The sequence below is a fragment of the Embiotoca jacksoni genome, unplaced genomic scaffold (assembly GCF_022577435.1).
Source record: "Embiotoca jacksoni isolate LCO1_2020_lvr unplaced genomic scaffold, fEmbJac1.0.p SCAF_7, whole genome shotgun sequence".
In the NCBI taxonomy this organism is placed as follows: Eukaryota; Metazoa; Chordata; class Actinopteri; family Embiotocidae; genus Embiotoca; species Embiotoca jacksoni.
This window is the reverse complement of record NW_027185425.1, coordinates 1,228,467-1,250,781: the sequence shown is the minus strand read 5'-3', so window position 1 is coordinate 1,250,781 and position 22,315 is coordinate 1,228,467. Positions and strand designations below refer to the sequence as shown.

At 43.5% G+C, this 22,315-nt stretch overlaps 1 protein-coding gene across 5 annotated transcripts; it reads left to right on the top strand.

The window, feature by feature from the left end:
• The first annotated feature begins 333 nt into the window (after positions 1–333).
• Positions 334–22,053, top strand: sfpq (splicing factor proline/glutamine-rich). Of its 5 annotated transcripts, none has more exons than XM_069177020.1 (12): positions 334–1,288; positions 1,887–2,075; positions 2,176–2,477; positions 2,580–2,675; positions 3,161–3,357; positions 3,477–3,561; positions 7,398–7,509; positions 7,614–7,662; positions 7,832–7,938; positions 21,174–21,222; positions 21,732–21,813; positions 21,931–22,053. In XM_069177020.1, the coding sequence occupies exons 1-10, from the start codon at positions 476–478 to the stop codon at positions 21,198–21,200; spliced, it is 1,977 nt and encodes a 658-aa protein (XP_069033121.1). In that variant the 5' UTR covers positions 334–475; the 3' UTR covers positions 21,201–21,222; positions 21,732–21,813; positions 21,931–22,053. The 5 variants fall into 5 exon arrangements, with proteins under 5 accessions (XP_069033121.1, XP_069033123.1, XP_069033118.1 ...); XM_069177017.1 differs by having other exon boundaries at positions 335–1,288; positions 10,233–21,222; positions 21,939–22,053; XM_069177016.1 differs by having other exon boundaries at positions 335–1,288; positions 10,233–21,222.
• Positions 22,054–22,315: the final 262 nt, after the last annotated feature.

The window sequence follows — 22,315 nt, the reverse complement described above, 5'->3', positions numbered from 1 at the left end:
TTTGTATGTGTTTATAACTACAACTATTACAATGGAAACAAAAGGCTTGTAAAAGGGGATGAATTTAAACGGGTGGAACCCAACTCTCCATAACGTCATCAAAATATGTGAATAAAACTGTGAATAACGCTTCATTTCAATTAGTGATGACGTGTTTTGATGCTTATGAAGAGTGATTAAATACCCAATCATGACAGTTGTAGGCAGAATTGATGTTTTTTTTGGGGGGGAGGGGCTTCTTCGTTCGAATCTGTGACTCCGCCTCTTTGGCAGAGGACCAATCAGCGGCACCGGGAGGAGCTGGGCGGGGCTAAACGGCTCAATCACCGGAGGAAGAAAGACCTGTCTGTTCGCAGCAGCCGTTGGTCGCCATTTTGAGAACTTGCACACACCGGTGGGTGACTGTTGTTACGCAGCAAACCTTAAAGGTTTTTTTTTTGTATTTTAATAACAGTTATTGCCGATTTCAGGATCAATGTCTCGATTCAACAATAATCGCGGCGGCCTTGGGATTAATAATTTCCAGCCACGCAGAGGCGGCGGGCCCGGCGGCCCCATGCGGGGTGGGCTAATGGCAAATCCGAATTTCAGGAACCATCCTTTTCAGAATCAGAACCAAAATCGGAGAGGACCCAATAACAACTTCAACAAACCGCAAAACCAGGGTCCGCAGTCTAGCCCCCAGAAGCCACCACAGAACCAGTCGTTGCCAATTATCCCTCCGCCGAGTCCAGGCCCGGCTCTCACGATGAAAGGCCCGATGCAGCAGCAGCAGCAACAGCAGCAGCAGCCGAAACCGGCAGAAAAACCGCAGGAGCAGCCGAAGCCGGCAACCCCCGCCCCTCTACCGAAGATCCAGTCACCACCGCCGAAACCTAACATCACCCCCCCGCAACCGAACCAGGCAAACGCGAATCAGAACCTGCCGCTGAAACCAACGGTGGGAAATGCTAACGGGCAGCAGCAGCAGCAGCAGAAGCAGCAGCACCCGAACCCCAGCCCCAGCCCGAACCCGAGCCCCAGCCCGAAGTCAGGCCCGCAGCAAGTCCAGAAGCCCGGTCCACAACAAGGCCAGAAGCCCGGTCCTCACCAGGGCCAGAAGCCCGGTCCTCACCAGGGCCAAAGGTCTGGTCCTCACCAGGGCCAGAGAGGTGGTCCTCACCAGGGCCAGAGGGGTGGTCCTCCACAAGGCCACAGGTCTGGGCCACCGCCGATGAGACATCGACGGGAACAGGAGGCAGAGACCCCGAGCCGCGGCGCCGCTGACTCCGACGGAAGCCAGTCAAAGGTCCGTAAAGATTTCGTTAATCCATTCTCAGCCGTGAAGTGGCGTCGATTTTCGCTGTTGGTTTATTCAGTACGAGTGACATTGATATTAAGCACTGCGCAGCCCGAGCGGGCGGAGTTATGTCCTTCCGCACTTGATGTAACCGCAGCCTTTTCCGCTGCATCCTACGACGGAAGTAACCGTGACGAAAAACAAGCGCCCCCTTAACGGAGCAGCCTTAGCTCGCAGCCATCTTGTCCTCAAACACAAATGCGTTCTCGTAACTTAATATACTGACTAATACAATGATTTCTGCCTAATGTCAATTAAAAAATGTTGTGTATTCGTCTACTTATATTTTTTTTTCCCCCGAGTACGCTCGTTTGCTGAAGTAAATAGGTCATGTTTGATTCCTCTACCCAGACAAAGCGCGTGGGGGGATGGGCGGGTTGACGTGTTAACATTTCAAATCACGAGATTGTATTTGGACATAATCTAGCATCTGTGAAAATTCTCCATCCCTTCGTGCACTTTTGTCGCGGGAGTTTAATTGCGGTATTTTGTAGTCGCGCTCAGATGTGTGACTTCTGGCTTTCACTTCGTTTTGTTCAACCAACAGGAGTTCAAAGCGACGCTGTCCATGCTGCTGAAGCCCGGCGAGAAGACGTACACACAGCGGTGCCGTTTGTTTGTTGGGAACCTGCCCAACGACCTCTCGGAGGATGATTTCAGGAAGATATTCTCAAAATATGGAGAACCCAGTGAGGTCTTCATCAACAAAAACAAAGGCTTTGGTTTCATTCGACTGGTAAGACTTCGTCAAATACAGGTTTACCTCAAACTGCCTGTGATATTAAGTCATACTTAGCGGATCCTTTAATAGTAACGTAACATTTGAAATCTTGCAGGAGTCCCGGGCGCTCGCAGAGATAGCAAAGGCAGAGCTGGACGACATCCCGATGAAAGGCAGACCCCTGCGTGTCCGCTTCGCGTCACATTCTGCAGCTCTGGCCGTGAAGAATCTGTCGCCTTTCGTGTCCAACGAGCTCCTGGAAGAAGCTTTCTCACAGTTCGGGATGGTCGAGAGGGCCATCGTCATCGTGGACGATCGCGGGCGCTCCACATGCAAGGGCATTGTCGAGTTCGCCTCCAGACCCGCCGCCAGAAAGGCCCTAGATCGGTGCAACGAGGGTGTCTTCCTCCTCACCACGTACGTTTCTGTTTACCCGGAACATCTCTGTAGAAGATGCTTGAAACCTGTGCTAATCAGCCATCTTTTGTTTTTGTCCCCCCCCTCCTCCAACTTCTTCAGGTCACCCCGCCCTGTCATCGTCGAGCCCATGGAGCAGTTTGATACCGAAGATGGTCTTCCGGAGAAGTTGGCACAGAAGAACCCCAGATATCAATCGTAAGCATGTCCCTTTCTGTCATGTTCACACTTTACATTTGCCCTGATGAGGATATATGATTGTTCTAATGTGGAGTTGACATTTTTCCGTCTCTCGATCCAATCATCTTTGTTACGTAGGTGCTTTTCTTGATGTCATTGTCTTGCGAGTAGCAGATGGTGTGATGGGGAATGAGAGGGGAGGGGGGGGGTACGGACTGCAGCTGTCAAAGATCAATCCTTTGTGTGGATTGGCAGATGTTAGCCTGTGCGACTCAAGGAAATAAGGAGAGATGTTATGTGGCTTTAAACCCTACTCTACCCACAAACACAGTTTTGACTTTAATAAAACTGGTTCAAAAAACAAACTCTGCCATTGACAGTTTTGCAACTGCTGTTCAGGCATTTGTTTCTTAGTAATTCACTTTTTTTCCCCCCCCCAACCATTCTACAAAGGACATTTAGCACTGATCGCCACCTGTATATTGTGTTGATTGTGTCTGTAGGGAGCGCGAGGAGCCGCCCCGCTTTGCTCGTCCGGGCACTTTTGAATTCGAGTACTCCAAGCGCTGGAAGTCTCTGGATGAAATGGAGAAGCAGCAGAGGCAGCAGGTGGAGAAGAACATGCGCGAGGCCCGCGAGAAGCTGGAGAGTGAGATGGAGGACGCTTACCACGAGCACCAGGCCAATCTGCTCCGGCAAGGCAAGTTTAGAAATAAAACAGCCCGCTGCTGTTTTGGATACACTCTGCCATTCACCGACAGAAAGGACGTGTCTTTTAGTGTGCTCAAAGTAAATGTTTGTTTTCGTGTTTTCTTGCAGATCTGCTGAGGCGACAGGAGGAACTGAGGCGCATGGAGGAGATGCACACTCAGGAAATGCAAAAGAGGAAGGAGATGCAGATCAGGTATTTAAAGATCCCGACCAGAAATGTGTTGAGCTATTCAAAATACTGCACTTTGAACAATGACATGTCTTTGATGTGGGTTTTTGTTTTTTTGCACAAGAAAAGTTAAATTATCATGTTTACACTTCTAAAAAAAAAACAAAAAACTGGCAGATGAATGTAAAAACAGCCTCCTTGTGTCAAACTCCACTCGCACATCATTCTGCAAAGTAAAACTGTAGGAAGATAGATAGATAGATAGATAGATAGATAGATAGATAGATAGATAGATAGATAGATAGATAGATAGTTACTTACTTTCTTTATTAATTAATCCCACAAGGGGAAATTTTTTCGCTACAGCAGCATTATAGGTACAGGAAAGCAATAAAACAACAGTAAAATATTAAATATAAAAATGCACAGTATATACAATAAATAAAATTGAATAATTAAATTAAATTAAAACTAACTAACCAATAGTGCAAAGATTTAACCAAACAAGAAAACAGACAACCAACGGTGTTATTGTTGTGTGATGGATTTTGCCAGAGGTGAGTTATTGTACAGTCTTATTGCAGTGGGCAGGAATTATCTCCTGTATCTGTCCTTGTGACAGCGGAGCTGGAGGAGTCTTTTGGAGAACGTCCTCCTCTGTCCCTGCAGCGGGTGGTGGAGAGGGTGGTCAGGATTATCCAATATGGATAATAGTTTCCTCAGCGTCCTCCTCTCCACCACCTTTTCCAGGCTGTCCAGTTTGTAGCCGATGATGGAGCCGGCCTTCTTAACCAGTTTGTTAAGTCTGTTGGTGTCGCCGGCTCCAATGCTGCTCCCCCCCCCCCCTCTCCCCCAGCAGACTACTAGAAGTACAGTTCACTGGCCACAACAGATGGTAGAACATCTCCAACATCTCGCTGCACACATTGAAGGATCGGACTTTCCTCAAGAAAAAGAGTCGACTCATCCCCTTCTTGTAGACAGCGTTGATGTTGGTCTTCCAGTTCAGTCTGTTGTCGATGGACACACCGAGGTACTTGTACTCCTCCACCATGTCCACCTCCTCTCCCAGAACTCTCGGCGGTTGTGGAGCCCTCGTCTTCCTCCTGAAGTCGACCACCATCTCTCTGGTCTTGGCCACATTCAGGAGCAGGTGATTTCTTCCCGCTCACTCCACAAAGTCCTCCACTACTGCCCTGTACTCGTCCTCCCGTCCATCCCTTTTACATCCTACCACTGCAGAGTCATCAGAGAACTTCTGCAGATGGCAGGACTCTGAGTTGTACTGGAAGTCAGTTGTGTATAAGGTGAACAGGAAGGGAGACAGAACAGTTCCCTGTGGAGCTCCAGTACCACTGACCACCGTATCAGACAGCACACTGCCCAGACGGACAAACTGTGGTCTGCCTGTCAGGTAGTCAGTGATCCAGGAGACGGTGGGCGCGTCCACCCCCACCACCTGCAGCTTCTCATTCAGCAGCAGTGGTTGGATGGTGTTGAATGCACTGGAGAAATCAAAGAAAGTGATTCTCACAGAGTCACCGGTTCCATCCAGGTGAGACTGAGCTCGTTGCAGCAGGTAGATGATGGCGTCGTCCACTCCCACACGAGGCTGGTACGCAAATTGCAGCAGGTCCAGTGAAGATTTCACCAGCGGCCTGAGGTGGGCCAAGACCAGCCTCTCCAGCACCTTCATCACCTGAGATGTGAGGGCAACCGGTCGGTAGTCGTTGAGGCCGGATGGAGTGGTCGTCTTGGGGACAGGAATCAGGCACGACATCTTCCACAGCACCGGGACCTCCTCCTGCTTCGGGCTCAGGTTGAAGAGGTGTTGTAGGACCTCAGCCAGCTGGACGGCGCAGGTCTTCAGGACCCCGGGGCCGATGCCGTCAGGTCTTCAGGACCCCGGGGCCGATGCCGTCAGGTCCGGCAGCCTTGCGCTGGTGGGGTCTCTCCAGCTGTCTCCTAACCTGGCCAGTCGTCACAGGTCATGGCGTCGATGGTGGAAGAGGACTCTGTCCTCAACTCCAAAGTGTCCATGTAGCTCACTAGGAGGGACGGCGGGGGGAGGGAGGAAGGCAGCAGAGGTGTGTGGAGGAGACAGATGAGGGCGGTGAACTAAACCTGTTGAAGAAACAGTTTAGCTCATTGTTCCTCTCCAGGTTCCCCCTGGTTGTCTCTCTCTCCCTTTGAACCCAGTAATCTCCTTCATACCGGTCATCACCTCCCTCACTTTGTTCTGCTGGAGTTTGACCTCCAGCTTCCTCCTGTAGGAGTCCTTGTACTCCCTGAGCTTCTCCTTCAGGTGGCGCTGCACTCTCCTGAGCTCCTCCCTGTCCCCAGACCTGAAGGCTGCTTTCTTCTGATTAAGAAGCACCTTCAGGTCCCTGGTGATCCACGGCTTGTTGTTGGGGAAGCAGTGTACAGTCCGGGATGGTACGGTGGTGTGTTCACAGAATTTGATGTATTCTGTGATTCCGTCATGCTGTTGATGTCCTCCCCATGTGGTCCACACAGCACGTCCCAGTCCGTGGACTCAAAGCAGTCCTGCAGGGTGTCTTTAGCCTCCTGTGTCCACCCCCGTACAGTCCTGGTGGTTACAGGCTGCCTCTGCACCAGGGGGACATACTTTGGTGTCAGCAGGACCAGGTTGTGATCCAACCTACCAAGGGGGGGAAGGGCAGTAGCACTGTATGCATCCATGGCATTAGCATACAGTAAGTCCAGGGTTTTATTGTTCCGGGTGGGGCAGTTAACATACTGGTGCAAAGTTGGCAGTACTTTATCCAGACTGGTTAAAGTCTCCAGTAACTGCCAAAAATGCACCGGGATGCTTAGTCTGCAGTTTGGACACAGTGGAGTGGATGGTGTCCACTGCTGCCTCTACGTCAGCTGATGGAGGAACGTACACAGCGGTAACAATGGCGGACGTGAACTCCCTCGGCAAATAATACGGGCGCATCCCCACGGCTAGAAGTTCAATGTCCGGGCTGCAGAAACGTTCCTTCACAACACACGTGGTCGGGATTGCACCACCTCTCGTTCACATAGACTGCAATCCCTCCACCTTTCTTCTTGCCGCTCCGAACAACGTCTCTGTCCGCCCGAACGGTCCTGAAGCCGGGTACGGCCGCGCTGTGGTCCGGGAAATGTGAGTGCAGCCACGTCTCGGTGAAACACATGATGCTGCACTCCCGGTATTCCCACTGGGTCTTTACCAGTGCGCCAAGCTTGTCCGTCTTGTTAGCCAAGGACCTCACGTTCCCCATTAAGATCGCCGGTACCGATGGTTTATATTTCCTCCTCTTCGCCTTCAGTTTAGCTCCAGCTCTGCAACCCCAACGTCTTCTCCGAAGTTCGTCTGGGATTTCAGGCCTCGCAGCAGCAGTAGAGATCTACTCAGCGCAATCAGCTGATCACGAGAGTAAACAATGACCCCGGTCCACTGTGCGTAGCTCTCCGTTACGAAGAGGGAAAAAAGTAAAAGAAGAGCCACCAGAAAAGTGAAAAAGTTGCGGTCCATTGTTTGACCGTCACTTAACACACGTGAAAGAAAAAACAACTCCGAAGAGAGGAGGAAAAAAAGATACTTAAAACAAAAACGCACTCGTGGGAGCTGCTGTAACAGGCTGCCACTAGCACGGCGCCATCTTACATGAACAAGAAGAAAAGCGTGTTTTTGAGTGAACGGGGACTTCAGTGTTCAGACGGATGTTCGTCATCTGGACGTCACTCCCTTCATTCACATTACATCTTTGTTATATCTGGATCCTTAAATCCTCAAATTAGGTTAAATCTGTTGATATTGATTACTGATTCTCCAGCACATGTAAGTGAACATTCTTTTTTAATATATACAGACAAGAGGAAGAACGACGCAGACGGGAGGAGGAGTTGATTCGTAAGAGGGAGATGGAGGAACAGATGCGCCGCCAGCGTGAGGAGAACTACAGGATGGGCAACTTCATTGATGTAAGTTCAATTTTATGTTGAGATCCAAGTACACAAATATAATAGAGGGAGATAATTAATATTTGCCTCGTTTGATCTAATAAGTTCCTGTGTTTTTATTACAGAGGGACAGAGAAATGAGAATACATTCCAGTGGAGGTTTGGGCATGGCTGGTAAGTTCACTAATAAGTAAAACTAATTAAGTTAGTTATCATGATTGGAAAAGTAAAATAGTAATAGTTAAATAATATTTAATATGAATTAATATTTAGTCTTGCCATAATCATACTGTTTATTGCTCGTGCCGAATGAGTACTTGACTTGTCCTGTTGTTTCTGTTAGAAATGGCCTTTGGTGCAGCCAACCAGAAGTTCCCCTTGGGTGGTCTGGGCTTCGAAGGTCAGCAGGGAATCGGACCATCTGCCGGAGGCTTGATGGGCAACGAAATGGTAACGTATCCCGCTTTTGGGAAGATCAGTAGTTGATGTAGTTTGTCTTGGGCTTTCCTTTTGGTTGGAAAGACTCCCAGTTGATTTTAAAATCACGAAGGCCAGCTGGCCCAGCAGGACGGGAGAATGAGTGATACGTGTTCCCAGCTGTGTTGCTGGGCGTTGAATGTGTCAGACATGCCGCCTGCCTGATAGGGTGTCTCTCAATGGGAAGCCGAGCCCCCTCAGTTACCGTCACCAGAGCCTTACTGCTTTGCAGTTACAAACCGTCAGCCTGCACTAAATCCTCAGAAATTGCTCTCCAGTGTGTTTGACAGCCGTAGACGAACCTCAGCGTCTCTGCTCACTCTGATCACGCCGTTTGTGTAGTGCACTGCTATTGCAAGCCCTGTCTCTTGTGAGCTGGACAGGCACTTTCACTTGACTGAAGGCAGAATGTTTTTTTTCCCCTTTTTACCTGTTGACAGTGTGATTATCTACTTTTAAATCACCTTTTTTTTTTTTTTCGTACTCTGCGAGCCCTTTCATGCATCACCTATTTTTGAGAAGAAAAGAAGTTGTATGCGAACAGGCTACGTTTATTTTTATTTTTTTGGTGGAAGTGTGGTAAAAGCTCGTTTTGTGCAACGGGCCAATTTGAGACCTGCAGTAGGGGTGTTCTTACTCTTTTGGACCAGCAACCTTTACCTTCTCCTCAATATCTTTTTTTGTACCCGAGCATTTATAATGCCTTTAGTGCAGGATGACGGTATAAACATTTAGATTTGAAGAAAATAGTATTTTACAGCAGGATTAATTGAAGGGGGCAGGCACGGCATTGTGACTTCTTGTATTTAGGATGATGTAGGATGAATACTCGACTAAGCCTGAGATCTATGCTTCGGGCAGAATTGTAGTACCGATGTCAGCTTTGTTTCTGGATATCAATAAGAGCGGCTAAATGTGTGAAAACATCGAAAGTACCGTATACATATGTTTCACCTCATAAACTAGGCTTTGTATTTGTAAATGGTGCACTACATATTCACCACTACATATTACATAACTTTATCTATGCATGCTAATACTAGCATAGCTGTTTCTTTAGTCTGGCTTTGAATTTAAAGCACTATTTGCCATTAAAAGACACTTTTTTTTTTTTGGTAGTGTTGATGCTGGCAACAGTCTGACAATCCTGTGTGTGAACTTTGATACACTGTATTTCATTTTTCTCACCTGTGTGTGTGTGTGTGTGTGTGAGTGTGAGACGCTCAGTAAAACTCTGATAATTTAGTATACTGAGCAGGATTATGTTGCATTGATCCACTTCGAGATGTATTTATATATTCGACATTTCTCCTACTTTAGATTCTATGTTCTATTTTTGTTGCTCCATTGTAGCCTCGTTTTGTAAATCAAAGCCATCCTTCTGTGTTGGTTTTTTTTTTGGCTTTTGAGATGCCGACTCTCTCACACTTCTAGTTTCACAGAACTAGTCTGCATTAGCGTTTGAAGTGCATATTGAAAAGCAAATTGCTCTCCTGTTGGAAAATGGTTGAGCTGACTGTCTTGTGCAATGATTACGTTTACTCTGCCCTAAATGCAAATATTCTACACAGGTTTTCCTCGTACAGTCCCTATACTTTTAGATTCTGGTCACATTTGGGACCAATAGTTAAGATATTTTGTGGTAGCAAGCAGCCAATTTATACACTACTTCTGTTCAAGAAAGTTTGTCAGTGACTTAATTAATTCACTGAGATTTCATAAAGGCACTTTTTATTTCACCTATTTTTCCCAAGTTTCTTAGAAAATATGAATTCTGGCTGCAACAAAAGGAGTGCAAAACTTGTTTACAACACTACTAATTAAGTAGATACACATTTAGTAAATTCCTAAATCCAGAAACTTGGGCATGCATTTATTACTATATCTAAAAATGATCAACAGGTAAATATGGTTAGCATTTTTTAATGCTAGACCTGATAAGCACTGAGGACTGCCAGCTGATCTGGGCATGCAATGGAGAAGAGATCACATTAGGTAGGCACTAACGAAAGCATTACCCTCTCTTCCTTTTCCGTATGTAACCTGTGGCACCTGTGGACCTTCATATTGGAACGAACGGTTTCTTCGGATGTGTCTCCTGCTGGTTGTTTTGTAAATCTGCTCCCGATATAAAACAAACCACCTCTATTGCCATACCTTTTTACTCGCCTCCATATGGACATGAACTGTGTGCTTGCGCACTGATCCCACCCATAACTTATTCCCCACCCTTCTAACTGCCTCCCTGGCAAATTGACACCCTTTAGCGCAATGAGCGCTTCGCCCAGGGTGGTCCGAGGGGAATGGGTCCTGGTAACCCCGGGTACGGCAGGGTCCGCGAGGAGTTTGATGGTCCCGCTAAGAAAGCCCGTTTTTAAAAGCTGCTCTTTGATGCTTCCGGCAGCACCATTTGTATAGATTCTCCAAAAACGAACATGTTGAGTCGTATTTCTTGTATTTAAGTTTAAGATGTTGCAACCTTTTAGCCAGGCAATTAACTCATTTTATGGCAAAGTCAATATTTTCATTTCTTATTTTTTATTGTTATTAGCGTGGAGAGATGTCACCCCGGTGTGATCCACTAGTTCTATCTGACCATGTATAATTTTCTTTTCTAGATGTGTTATACTCTGTGAGTCGTCGTGAAGTGATAATTGTAACATTTTTCTCAACTTCCTATGGCTGTGTTTTGTGCCATACATTTGGAGTCAAAGCATGTATTATAAATAAAGAGACATTGGTTCTATCCGGGCAAACCTTAAACTTTTATTCTCAAAGTTAACGTGCCGTACGTTCAAAAAGCAACCAAATCCCAGCAATGGGTTGTTTGCACAAATGAAAAGTGTGATGAACCTGCCACATTAGGTTTTAAAGGGTCTATGTGTTATCTCTGCCACAGTCCTGACTACTTTAGTTCAGCGACGCGTACCTGAAAAACCCAGCACGAGGCCCGCCCGAAACGCACTGCAAATACTCCACTGCGTCCTTCGCTTCTTTGTTCTTCTTGGCGAATTCAATTAATTGGCATTTGTCAGCCAATCGGCATTCTTAATAATTATACTTTGTCTAAGTTCTTCTACCTGAATCAGTAGAGACATAGATAACAAAGAAAGTCACTGGTTACAACATTTACCAGCCTATTAATTGTACACCACAAGTGACTCAAGTTTTTTTTTTATACTCACAATTTGCAATTTTACTCCACAAACACAACTTATAGCTGTTTTTCCTATTTAATTTAGCGCTTCGACTGAGTTATCATGTTGCATTCAGTAAGTCAGCTTTTACAGCCATGCTCCAGGACAGCAGAAATACCACACATAGAACCTTTAAGAAAACCTGTGGTAGAGTATGTGGTTGTGGGTTGCCAAGCCGAAATACTTTGCTCTCCTTACCAACACATTCTGCTCATATCACTTGTGTGCCCGTTTGGCGTTTGGGGTTATTGACTACGTTTACATGCAGATGCAATTATTTGTCTGCCTTCACTTTTGATTAACTGATGCGTTATCGTAGATGGACAGATGACATAAAAATGAAAAATACTTGTAATAGTAGAGTAAAACGGCAAAAAAAGACAGCATTTGGCGGGAGCATTGGTCTCCTTATGAGCACATTATGTTTTTGATGACCTTTCTTTAAGCAGCGTTTTCCCTAAAGGACCGCCAACGGGACCCCGAAATACTAACGTACTCGTAGAACTGTAGTTACGTCCAATAACAACCCATCCCGCTTTTAGCCCCAGTTTTCTTCCATGAGTGAATTGAGTGTATAAGGCAGCCAATGGGTGAAAGTGTTGCAATGCGTATGTGCTCTCCTTGTCTTGAAAAGTCTGATGTTAGTTGTAGTAGAGCATGTTCAGAGGTTCATAACCATATTCCCTTAAGAGGGAAACATTGTTCTTTTGTATATACGACCCACATTGTAACAATACAAAGCTGGTTGAAAAATATCAATGTCTTACTTCCCTCCGTGTTGCCTGAAACCAAAGCTTTTTCCTCATTTGTCCCATGTCATTTGGCAGACTGCTATCTTAAGGACTTTAGTTCAAACAACCTATGGTACTTGCTAATTTTCTATATACCCGCCCCCTACAGACAGTCGAAATTTGACCGGGGGGAGCTTGTCGCCACTTCAAAATTTATAATGGCATCTCTGCCGAGCTGTCTACTCACTTAAACTAACAACTATTGGAATACTGTGGCAGATGACAGTGTTCCTGTAGGTTTGGAAGAACATTTTCACAGAGTAATGCTGGAATGAGACATTTGGGGATACTTGTGAGCTAAAATGCAAATGCAGAGGAATGACAGCATATGGACGAGGAAAAGAACAACTAAACGGTATTGGGAACGAACAACGTTACCTATGAGAACTCTTTCCTGAACCAGTAAGCCAACGTGGAAACTGGCTTTGCTGACTATTTTCCTGTCGTCCTGGAAATGATCTAGGAAGGCAATGAGCCCAGTGGATTCTGTTTGTTGTAGGTTTTTTTTTTCCTCTGGTCATGTAGCACCAATTTAAAAAATGTTTTGCGCATTGCTATCCCTTTGACATACCAAAGAAATACCTCTTGAAGTGGCAATTGTGTGAACAGCTTCCTGGATGTTAGTCTGCACACAGTTATTCTCTGTTCAACGGATTATTCCTTAAAAAACCTGCATGTAAACGTAGTCATTTTCATTTCTGGGCTAACTTTGGGGACGACAACGGTCTAACAAAGTTTGTGTGTAAAAGGAAACCCGTAAGGAAGTTTTTACTAAAGTAACTGACATAAACTTTACTAAAATGCCTTTATCATAGTGTCACTGTTTGTGGTTGTGAGTACATCTTCTTTTGCATTGCTGGTTTTGGGCTCGTTTGGACTTGTGCCGTGGATCGAAAATTTCTTCTATCTATGGATGAAGACGTCAAGGTCTACTTTTTTCCAAAACCACAGAAACTAGGAACGAATGGGTCACCGCTTTAAACAAAAGTTTGACTTTTATTTTCAATTATTGCTGTTAATTAAAAAAAAAAATAATAAAAAAAAATGCATTCATTTATGATTTAATTCAACTACATCTCGCTAGCATAACGTGAATTAGCATACATGCTCCATTTGGAAAATGGAAATTAATCCTCAATTTGCCCAAGTACCTCATTGATTAAGTATTCATTGTAGTAAACCTGCAACTTGTCAATAAGTCCTAATTTGTGCCCTGGTTTTCAGATTTATAAGCAAGTAAAATGGCATGGATAAGGCTCGTACTGCAACAGGATCTATGGCCAGTTTGTGCTATGCCTTTTCCATTTTATACATCATTTTTACACAATCACATTCATGTGTGGCTGCTGGAATTAACCTGCCACATGGCTGAAAGTCCCCTTAGCATCTTCTGTAGTTGGCGGTTGTGAGACCACCATTACTGTTGTACACAGATTCAGCCGGGAGCTCCGGTGTTCTTGTATATCTTTTTTTCAAAATGGCTCCGGTGCTTTTGCTTAGTTTCCCCAGAATTCTTAGATTTGTTGTTTGGGCTAACCTTTGATAACACTTTTATCAACGTGACCCATGCTACAAAAATTATATATTATTATTATAAGATGGTTTTAAAACCTTCCTTGTTAATGTCCCTTTGGTTTTCAAATTCATGTTTTTATTCTCCTGCCCACTCTGGCCCAATCGAAACCAGGACACCATCCTCAATTCATAAACTTGCCTCAGCAAACTTTTGTCAGAGCGGTATGGTAAGAGCAAATGGCTGAAAAAGTGAGTGTAAGTAATCTTTGTGTTAACTGCAACCTTTGAGATTGATCATATTTCATTTAACTATATTAACTTGGCTGCATTTTATAGGACAATCTTGACTCTGACATTCTGTGGACGACTGAAGGTGTATTTATGTTTCAGCACAGCGGTACAGCTTCTGATACCTTTTTTTAATGCTCAAATTTGAGGTTTTTTTTTTCTCAACAATAAGTTGGTTCCCACTGTATCTTAGGAGTCACTTGCTTATTGCTCTTTTTCTAAATAGTAACGTATGTCTAATGGCTGTCTTTGGACAGTATTCATGCCTGTAGCAGGTTGACTACAATGCAGCCTATTGCAGTCTTTTTTATTATTTTGTTTATGTCACATAGCAGATAACTGCTAAAACAATGCAGTACATGACATCAAGAAACTTAAGAATTGCTTATAGTGTACCTTTTCTTGTAGCTTACAAAATATCTTGACATATAAAGATATGAAAGGTAAGCTTTTAGACTTGTTTTTAAGAACTATCTTCATCATGTGGCATCTGAGAGCGCCGCTAAACGCGCCTGAAATGACGGGAAAAACAGAACTAACATGGATTATTTTGGTAATAGACCTTGATATCATGGAGTGTTCATCTCAAATGTTACGTGTGTTTGTGTTTTGTACATTTTTTCTTTAACAGGTCTGACCGGCTTTAAAGATAATGGACTGTGGAGGAAGTAGTGGCTGTGTAGTGTGGACACCGGTAATACTTTAGCTATGGAACCCAAACACTGGACCAGTGGAAATGACCATAGTGAGATTCACAACATGTTATTCACAGGATTAAACAAGGCTGGATAGTAGTTTGTGAAAGGATGTAGTATGGACAGAAAGTTGGACGAGGTTTCTAATCTAGCCCTGCGGCATTCCTCTTGCGTTCAAAAATGCTCTAACTTGGATGTTTTCTGAACTACGCAACGCCAAAAACAGCAACGTTTTTGAACACCAAGAAATTATGACTTTCCCCGTTGCAACTTAATGGATTTTACAATATTTGGTGTACTTCTAACAGAAAAAGGTTTGATTCTTAAATTTCCAGAGAACTTTCACTTCAGATAAGAAGACAGAATTTCTCTGTAGAAATTGTAAGTATTTAACATTTCTGAAAGCGATTGGTATTAGCAAAATGCAACTAATTTTTAATTGATATACAGCAATCATTCATGTGATTGTCAAACGTCTAAAAAAAAAAAAACGCAATTTGCGTAACTCGTACTTCTGCTTTAGGAATGGACTTCCATGTGTTTGTAACCAAGTTGTTGTTGGTTGGCTAAATCCGATTTTCTGGGGGGAAAAAATAGACAAATAAGTTTAGTCCAGAACCATTGTTCTTTGTTGGTCCAATGCTGGCGTATTTGTTTTCAAGATAACATCCTAAAACTAGAACCTTACAACCAGCTAATTTATTTACCCAAGTTCAGCTGAGTGATTACAGATTTGATCATATTAGACAGTTTCTACACTGATTTGCATGTTTATTTTCTAGAAAGAAAACTAACAACGACTGGAGAACTATTTATTTGCGAAGTAAATTAATGTTTGCTAAACGAAAGTTTTTGATTTCTTAGAGAAAATTCTCCATTTTATCAAGTTTTCAGGTGGTGAATTTATTACAGCAACAAACTCCAGTGCTATTTAGTAAATAGATTGTAGAGTATCTGGATAGATGACTTTTTATATTTTATATTTTGTCACAACCGAGGAATTCAAATCAAAAATCAAATTATGACACCTAAAAAATATACTATGTCAGTATATGTAGCTAACAAAACATGTTCTTTTGTGTATATCAAGTCAATTTTGAATAAAAATTAAATTGATGAGTATTATATTATTTATTTATACTGAGACTGAATCCAAGCAAGATCTGAACATCCTGCAGATTAGAAGTTTAGCTTTTCACTGACTTGACCCAAGTGTAAATTTTCAAACTTGTATTATTATGTCTGTGTGTTGGTGTTGTGTGCAATTTGTTTTTCTTTAACAGGTTTGACCATCTTTTAAGGGGTTGGACTATGAACGGGAACTTTCCAAACCAAGATATGCAAAGTCTGTAGCTTCTGTTGGAGCAGTTCTGTTATTGAAAAGCATTTACTGTGGAGGACGAAATGGCACCTGTTCCAAAAAAAAAAAGATGTCTTTTTCATCATGGTGGCTCGAGAGCTTGGACTGTATCTTGGAAAGTTGGTGGATTTTAATATTTGGCCACTCTTCTTGCGCCAGTACTCATGGCTGAAGTGATGAAGCTGACTACACTGTAACTACCGTATATTACAGATGTTTACACCCTTATTGCCAACACAGTTGGAAATGGAAATCAAACCTTTGACACTATCGTTCTTTAAGTGACGCTTACAGGCAACATTTGACTAAAGGTGGCACCAAGTACTCCAACAGACTAAAAAATAGTTGCAATATTACCGAGCTTTGGGACGAGGAGGTCCTCTGTTGTCAACACCTTATTGGAGTAAGAATGGTAATGGTAATGATACCTTCTTTTCTTTTTTTTTTAAGGACTTCCAAGTCAAGTCTGTTCAATGGTGGCACCACGTACACTTAACAGACTAAAAGGATGCTTCTGACAGAAGTCTGAAACAAAAAGTTCCTCAGTGACACATTTTTATTTATTTTTTTCTTTCCCTTTTAGAGAGAAAGTTCTTAGTTAGGATTTGGTTAAAGCCACCAAGCAAACCCAACAGACTTAACAGTTAAATATATTACAGAGGTTCAGGACATAGATGTCCTCTGCTACACATTTTCACTTAAAAGTGTTAAAAGAAAAAATGGAAAGCCTTTGGGAGAGGCCTTTTTAAATAAAAAAAAAAAGTTCTAAGTTGAGATTTGTTAAAATGTGGTATGAGGCACATTTAACAGATTTGAAAGAAAAAAAAATAATACAATACAATTTCAACAAATCTGAAACGGATGGCTAAAACATTTTGATGGCATTCATGACTTTAAAATGGAAAGTTTTGATTTGTTTTAAAGGCGACAGCAGCTTTAGAGATTGAAACATAACTACATTACAGATCTTTTGATCCTGTATTACCAAGACCAAACTTTGACACTGGTTCTTTATTAGTGATTAATTTGTGCCGGCAAGCAAACAGACTTTTATTACAAACATGTTCACTTTGCATCTTTGAGCTAAAGTAGAAATTGAAGCTTTGACGTTGTCATCGTTCAAAAGAAGTTGAAAGACCGTATTTGCCTTATGGTGGCACCAAGCACCTATAACAGACTTGAACACAGCTTTATTAATAAATACTCAACGGGGAGGTCCGCTCCTGCTTTCTAGGGGTGTAATGGTACATGTAGTCGTCCCAAACCTCTCATTATGCCACTTTTGGTCTGAACACCCGCGATACAAACAATTACTATTGATGTCGACATATTCTCACTCTGGGAACAAAAATTCTCGTGTGCGAGTTCCACATGTTTTAATCGGCCCCAAGCTGTGATGCCACTCACTGTACCGGATAATCGGCCGGCTGCAATGTGACATTCACCCTGGAAGTAAATATCAAGACATTTTGGTCACGTGACAATTCCAATTAACTTCATTCAAAATGGCTATGACCCTTAGTCTGTACTTACAAATGGATGAAGTCTCCGGGTCCGAAGAGTGAAGCCAATGCGAAAATTCTTAAGTGAAATACCACCTAGGGCCACTAGGGGCTGGCTACAAAAAACCTCCGACTCCCATTATAAAAATACAAAGTCATTAAAAAATAAAAAATAAATTCCTGTGATTTGTGTACCGTTACACCCCTACGGCCTTCACATTTGGACTTTGCAACACTGACCATTTCCTCAAGTTTCAAGTGAAGACTGTTCGGCGCCTCACCTCAACCCGAACCCGTTATCAGTTCTCTCGTGCGCGAAATTGCAAATCCTCCACCAGTAGACCCGATCGACCTCCTGTCCGCCGACGTACCTGAGGCAGGAAGCCCCATGATGCACCTTGCGGTTGAAGAGAGGATGGCGTGTTGTGCCTGTGTGGTTGTGCGTGTTTCATGTCTTTTTGGGTAAATGAGGTGCGTTTAGCTGCTGTCAGCCAGCTTGTCAAAGACGGGCTGCCCCAGTCCACAGTAGAGGCTCTTCTCTGCAGTTGGGTTACATTGACGATGAGTAGTTCTGCAGAGGTCAGTGGACAGTAAAGCCTGGACTTGTTTGCACTGCAGCCAGAGGTATGCTTACACAGATCAGCCGAACAAGCAAGGTAAGTGTCCCATCCATGTTTATAATACAAAGATGCACAGTTGTCCCATAACTCTTCTCTCTGTCCTCTCATTCCCAGTCACTGCTCACGGTGACGTATGCAGGGCTTCTGGCATCACACTTGTAAAGAATGGCATCACAGTGCAGATCTCTGGTCCTCAACTTTTTTGTGCGTGTGCGTGTGCTGGGAGGGGAAACGTAGCTCGTGCAGTGTGTGTGTGGTTGTGGTTGTAGTACTTTGGCTTCTCTGTACGTGTGCATGAAATCAAATGTGCATTGACTGACAGCTGATCAACAGCTTCAAACTGCAGACGTGTTGAAGTCAGTGCTGAAACCTAATTTTCACAAACTCTGATGTCAAGTTTTTTTTTTATTAGCGTTGCTTGGAATATTAAAAATGACAAATTGACGGGTTTTTCTTAAATGTTTTTTTTAGGCTTGCACAAGATATTTCAGTTGTATTTTCTGCATCTTGAACTGATTTTTGCTGGAAAGATTTTTTTGTCATATTTGAGAGGTAATTAGTGGCCGAAACCGGCAGGTTGTGTGCAGCAATGACACACACAAAAAAAAAACAAGCCCAATTTTCTATTGTAATACTGTTAAAAAGCTCTGAGTATTTTTGTCTTTTGTTACATCCTTTTAAAAAAAATATATTTACAACTGCAGTTCTGAATTATATCAGATTTATTTATTTTTTACATTTTTAAGTTCATATTTTTAGTCCACTCAGTAGCTTTTTCTCATTTCAGAAACAATAGCGATTCACGAATGGATCTTTATAAAATTGTATTTATTTCTTAAACCATTAAAACACGATCAAAGTTTTGTTTTGTAGACAGGTCGTCTATCTTCGAGCGAACGGACCCTCACCATCTGACACCACTCCTGACCCTCTCGCGCTCTGCCTGTCAGCCCTCTATAAAATCACCAACGTGAGTTTTGCTGGTACTGGGTTGGGATGTCTTCGCAGTGTTGAAGTATCGTGCCAAGTAGTCGTGCTGCTCGGGTCACTCTGGGTGGGATTGTAGAAAATACGAAAGTTTGACTTAACTTGGAGCCTTTCACCATAACCTTGTTGACTTGGTGTGTTTGTGTGGATGGAGTTTGTTGTGAATTGTGTTTTTTTTTTTTTTTTTCTTTCTTTCTTTCTTTCTTTTGATATGTGCAAATATTTCAGTTTAAACAGACTGACTGACTTCAGTTCTTGTTTAGCAGATTTTCTCACTTTTAGCACAAACTGTCAAGTGATGGTAAAAAAAAACTGACTGACAGCTGAGTGTGCCATTTACAACAGAGAAGTTTTATATGGGGAGATAAACACAAACAACTCTAGTTACGCCCATATGTGCATGTAATAGACAGGGTGGCATTGGATAAATAGTTTTTCAATATTTTCCTCAACATGGAATAAGCGTGTATTAAATCCAGTTTATACTCTGCCGGTCTAAGATACGTCTAAGGTACGGCTCTTAGAGCAGTTGTTCTCAACTGGTCTGACCTCTGACCCACAATTTTACTTTGTCTTTAAGGCCCGACCCAAATTTTCAAACATTTTGAGCCACTCAAATTGAATTAATGGAAAATTAAATGACTTATTTTTAATTACAGGAAAATTCGTAATACTCATAAAGTTTCAAGAATATAAATGAAAATATGAACTGAAATAAAAAAAAAAAAACTTTTCTTGAACAAAATAAGAAGGCAGACTTGTTTACTACTGATAAGACTGACATTATTTCCTGTTATTGCTGTCACGACAACGCTGGCAGCAAACGGCTACTGTACGCATGTTGCGTCATTGGAAAACGTATGTTTTTCAAAATAAAAGCACGGCAGCACAGCTTCTGTAGCCTTCAAAATAAATGTTTGAGGTTGCGTCCCCCTATCCCCCCCCCCCCCCCCCCACACACACACACACGTCACCCACTCAAAATGGCCCGGCGACCCACTTTTGGGCCACAGCTCACCAGTTGAGAACCACTGTCTTAAACTATCATTTCTGTGACTCCTGTCAGGTTTTTATTTCCAATAGTCATCAGTCTGCTGTATTTCTCAAACATCAAACTGATGTTTGTTGAGCTGTCGGTGGTTTGCCGAAGGAAAAGAGACGTGTAGATATTTTTTTAGATTGGAGAGTTCTCGACTGACTGTCAAACCTCGCTGCAGTCGTGTTTTTACAGCCCTCAGTGCTTCAATCATCAGCTGCAGATGGCACTTGCTTTCCTTTTCCTCTCTCCTCTCAGTACCTCTCAATACTCATATTTTGTCTCTTTTTCTGTTACGCCCGAATGCCGTGTCATGTCGGTGACCAGCCAGCTGTTTTTTTTTTTGTTGAAAAAGTACACGACATCAGGACTGTAACAGTTTCACGTGTTGCTCGTACGAAGGAGTTGTGTGGTAGCGGCGAAGGTTCGCGGTGCGACCCGGAGTTTACGGTTCTGGAAGAGACTCCGCCGAGTTCAGCCAACGGCGGCTGTGACGATGAATCTGTCTGCACTGTGATCCATTTTCTAACCAAGTCCAGAGGCCCGATTGGCCAAAAAAAAAAAAAAAAAGTTTCCCGTGTCCCGTCTTGAGTGTGATGCCAGAATGACCCCCCTCCCTCCCCCGCCCTCCTTTGGCCCGTAGTGGCCTCGTCTAAAAGGGCACCGCCCCTCGTCTGAAAGACTGACACTGGAAGTGACCACGGTCTGCTCCTGTGCAGGGTTACGGTGCCGCTCCGCTGGGGGTCGCTTTGCAGTAAAAACCCCTGATGTGTCAGTATGAAGTCGATCTTCACGTGGCTTTGTAACAGAATCGCCTTCCTACCTGCCGAGGATCGCAACAGCTTTGAGCGTTGTTGTCACGAATTTGTCTCGTCTCCTCTGCGGTTATTAAAAGAGATGAATCTACTTCAAGGTGCTGAGAAGCTTTTCAGTAACACAGAGCTCACACTTCATATTTGTGCTCCTCACACTGACCCCATGTACTGCATGTTAACATTATAAAAACATATCCTTTTATTTTATTTTTATATGTACATTCACAGTCAACACCAACGCACACGATACACACTCTTACACAGATGTGCAGGCTTTTTTTTTTCTCGTTTTACACGTGACAACCTCAAATAAATGATGCCATTTTTTTTATATATATATATATAAAGTAAACCTTGTGAACAGTTCACTATCAGGCTCTCATTGTTTGTTTCTCGCTGCAGGAGCCTCGACCAATCGAAGGAGGCTGAGAGTCCACACCGACTAACCACAGTAAGATCTGCAAATGTCATGCGTCTCTTTTAACCCCATGAATGGGAAATACTGCATCGGCCTGAATATAAATCATTTACATCTAGAAATTAGGTTTGTAACGGCGGGTGTCGTCTTACAGTTGAGCCATAAACAGTTCTGTGTTGACAACATCGAACTCAATGAGTCCCAGTGGGAAGTCTTGTTCCTTGTTGTTTTAGCCACTGACTATATAAAAGTGGACGAAGCTTCCGGGTCTGAAAAATGAGTCCCTCCTCATATCCTTTTAATTATCACACTCATTAATAATGAATAATGTAAAGATTAAAAATTCTCTCGGAGAAGCGGGTCAGCCTTGAATCAGAGTCTCAGTGGGATCAGTGTTGAAAATCACCTTCGCGTTTACAGATTCGGGCTTGAAATAGTTGCCGGCTGAAATCCACTTCCTGTTCTTCGATCCTTCAGCTCTTTCACAGTTCAGCGTCACAGTCGAGTAACAGTCGGTCCGTTCTTTGTTCCTGTTTTTGTAGGTAAAATGAAGACGGTGTCTGATAAAATGCCAGCGCTGCAGGAGACTCGGTAACCACTCGGTGATGCCTGGACGTCCTCCAGGTCAGTTCATCTGCACTTTATCAGTGTGCCATGAAGTTAGCCTCTTACATTTAAATGAGAAGGTCAGCGTTTCAGTTTAATAATCTGGACTATCGACTGTTTGTGTTTTTCCTGCAGAGCTGCAGGAGGTGATGGAGATGCAGTACCAGGACGTACCAGCAGAGGACAAACAGCCTGCAGTCCAGAGGAGGGATGCACTGTTTACTCTCTCACTTTCAAAAATAAAGCTTGTGAACCTGAGTTTTGTTGTTTGTATTTATTCTTCCAGCCGCCTTCTGAGCGGTTGATTAACCACCGATCAGCCTGCCGTCTGGCCTCAGGGCCTCGGCTATCGGGCTTCCTCAGGCCCGTCCATTTACAATTAAGGCTAAAGGTGCAATGTTTCCGCTGCTGCATCACACTTGTATCCAGAGTGTTGGCTGTCAACCCTGGAGGAGGTCCAGCACCGAGACCGCAAGACGATCCGGGACGAGTCCAATGTGGGTCAAGTTCGTGTGGTCTA

Bases quoted from the DNA above. Each gene is read 5' to 3' on its own strand.
- sfpq (XM_069177017.1), top strand. From the start codon at position 476: ATGTCTCGATTCAACAATAATCGCGGCGGCCTTGGGATTAATAATTTC. The intron at 1,289-1,886 runs GTCCGTAAAGAT...TTCAACCAACAG, and splicing joins CCGACGGAAGCCAGTCAAAG to GAGTTCAAAGCGACGCTGTC. The intron at 3,562-7,397 runs GTATTTAAAGAT...TAATATATACAG, and splicing joins AGGAAGGAGATGCAGATCAG to ACAAGAGGAAGAACGACGCA.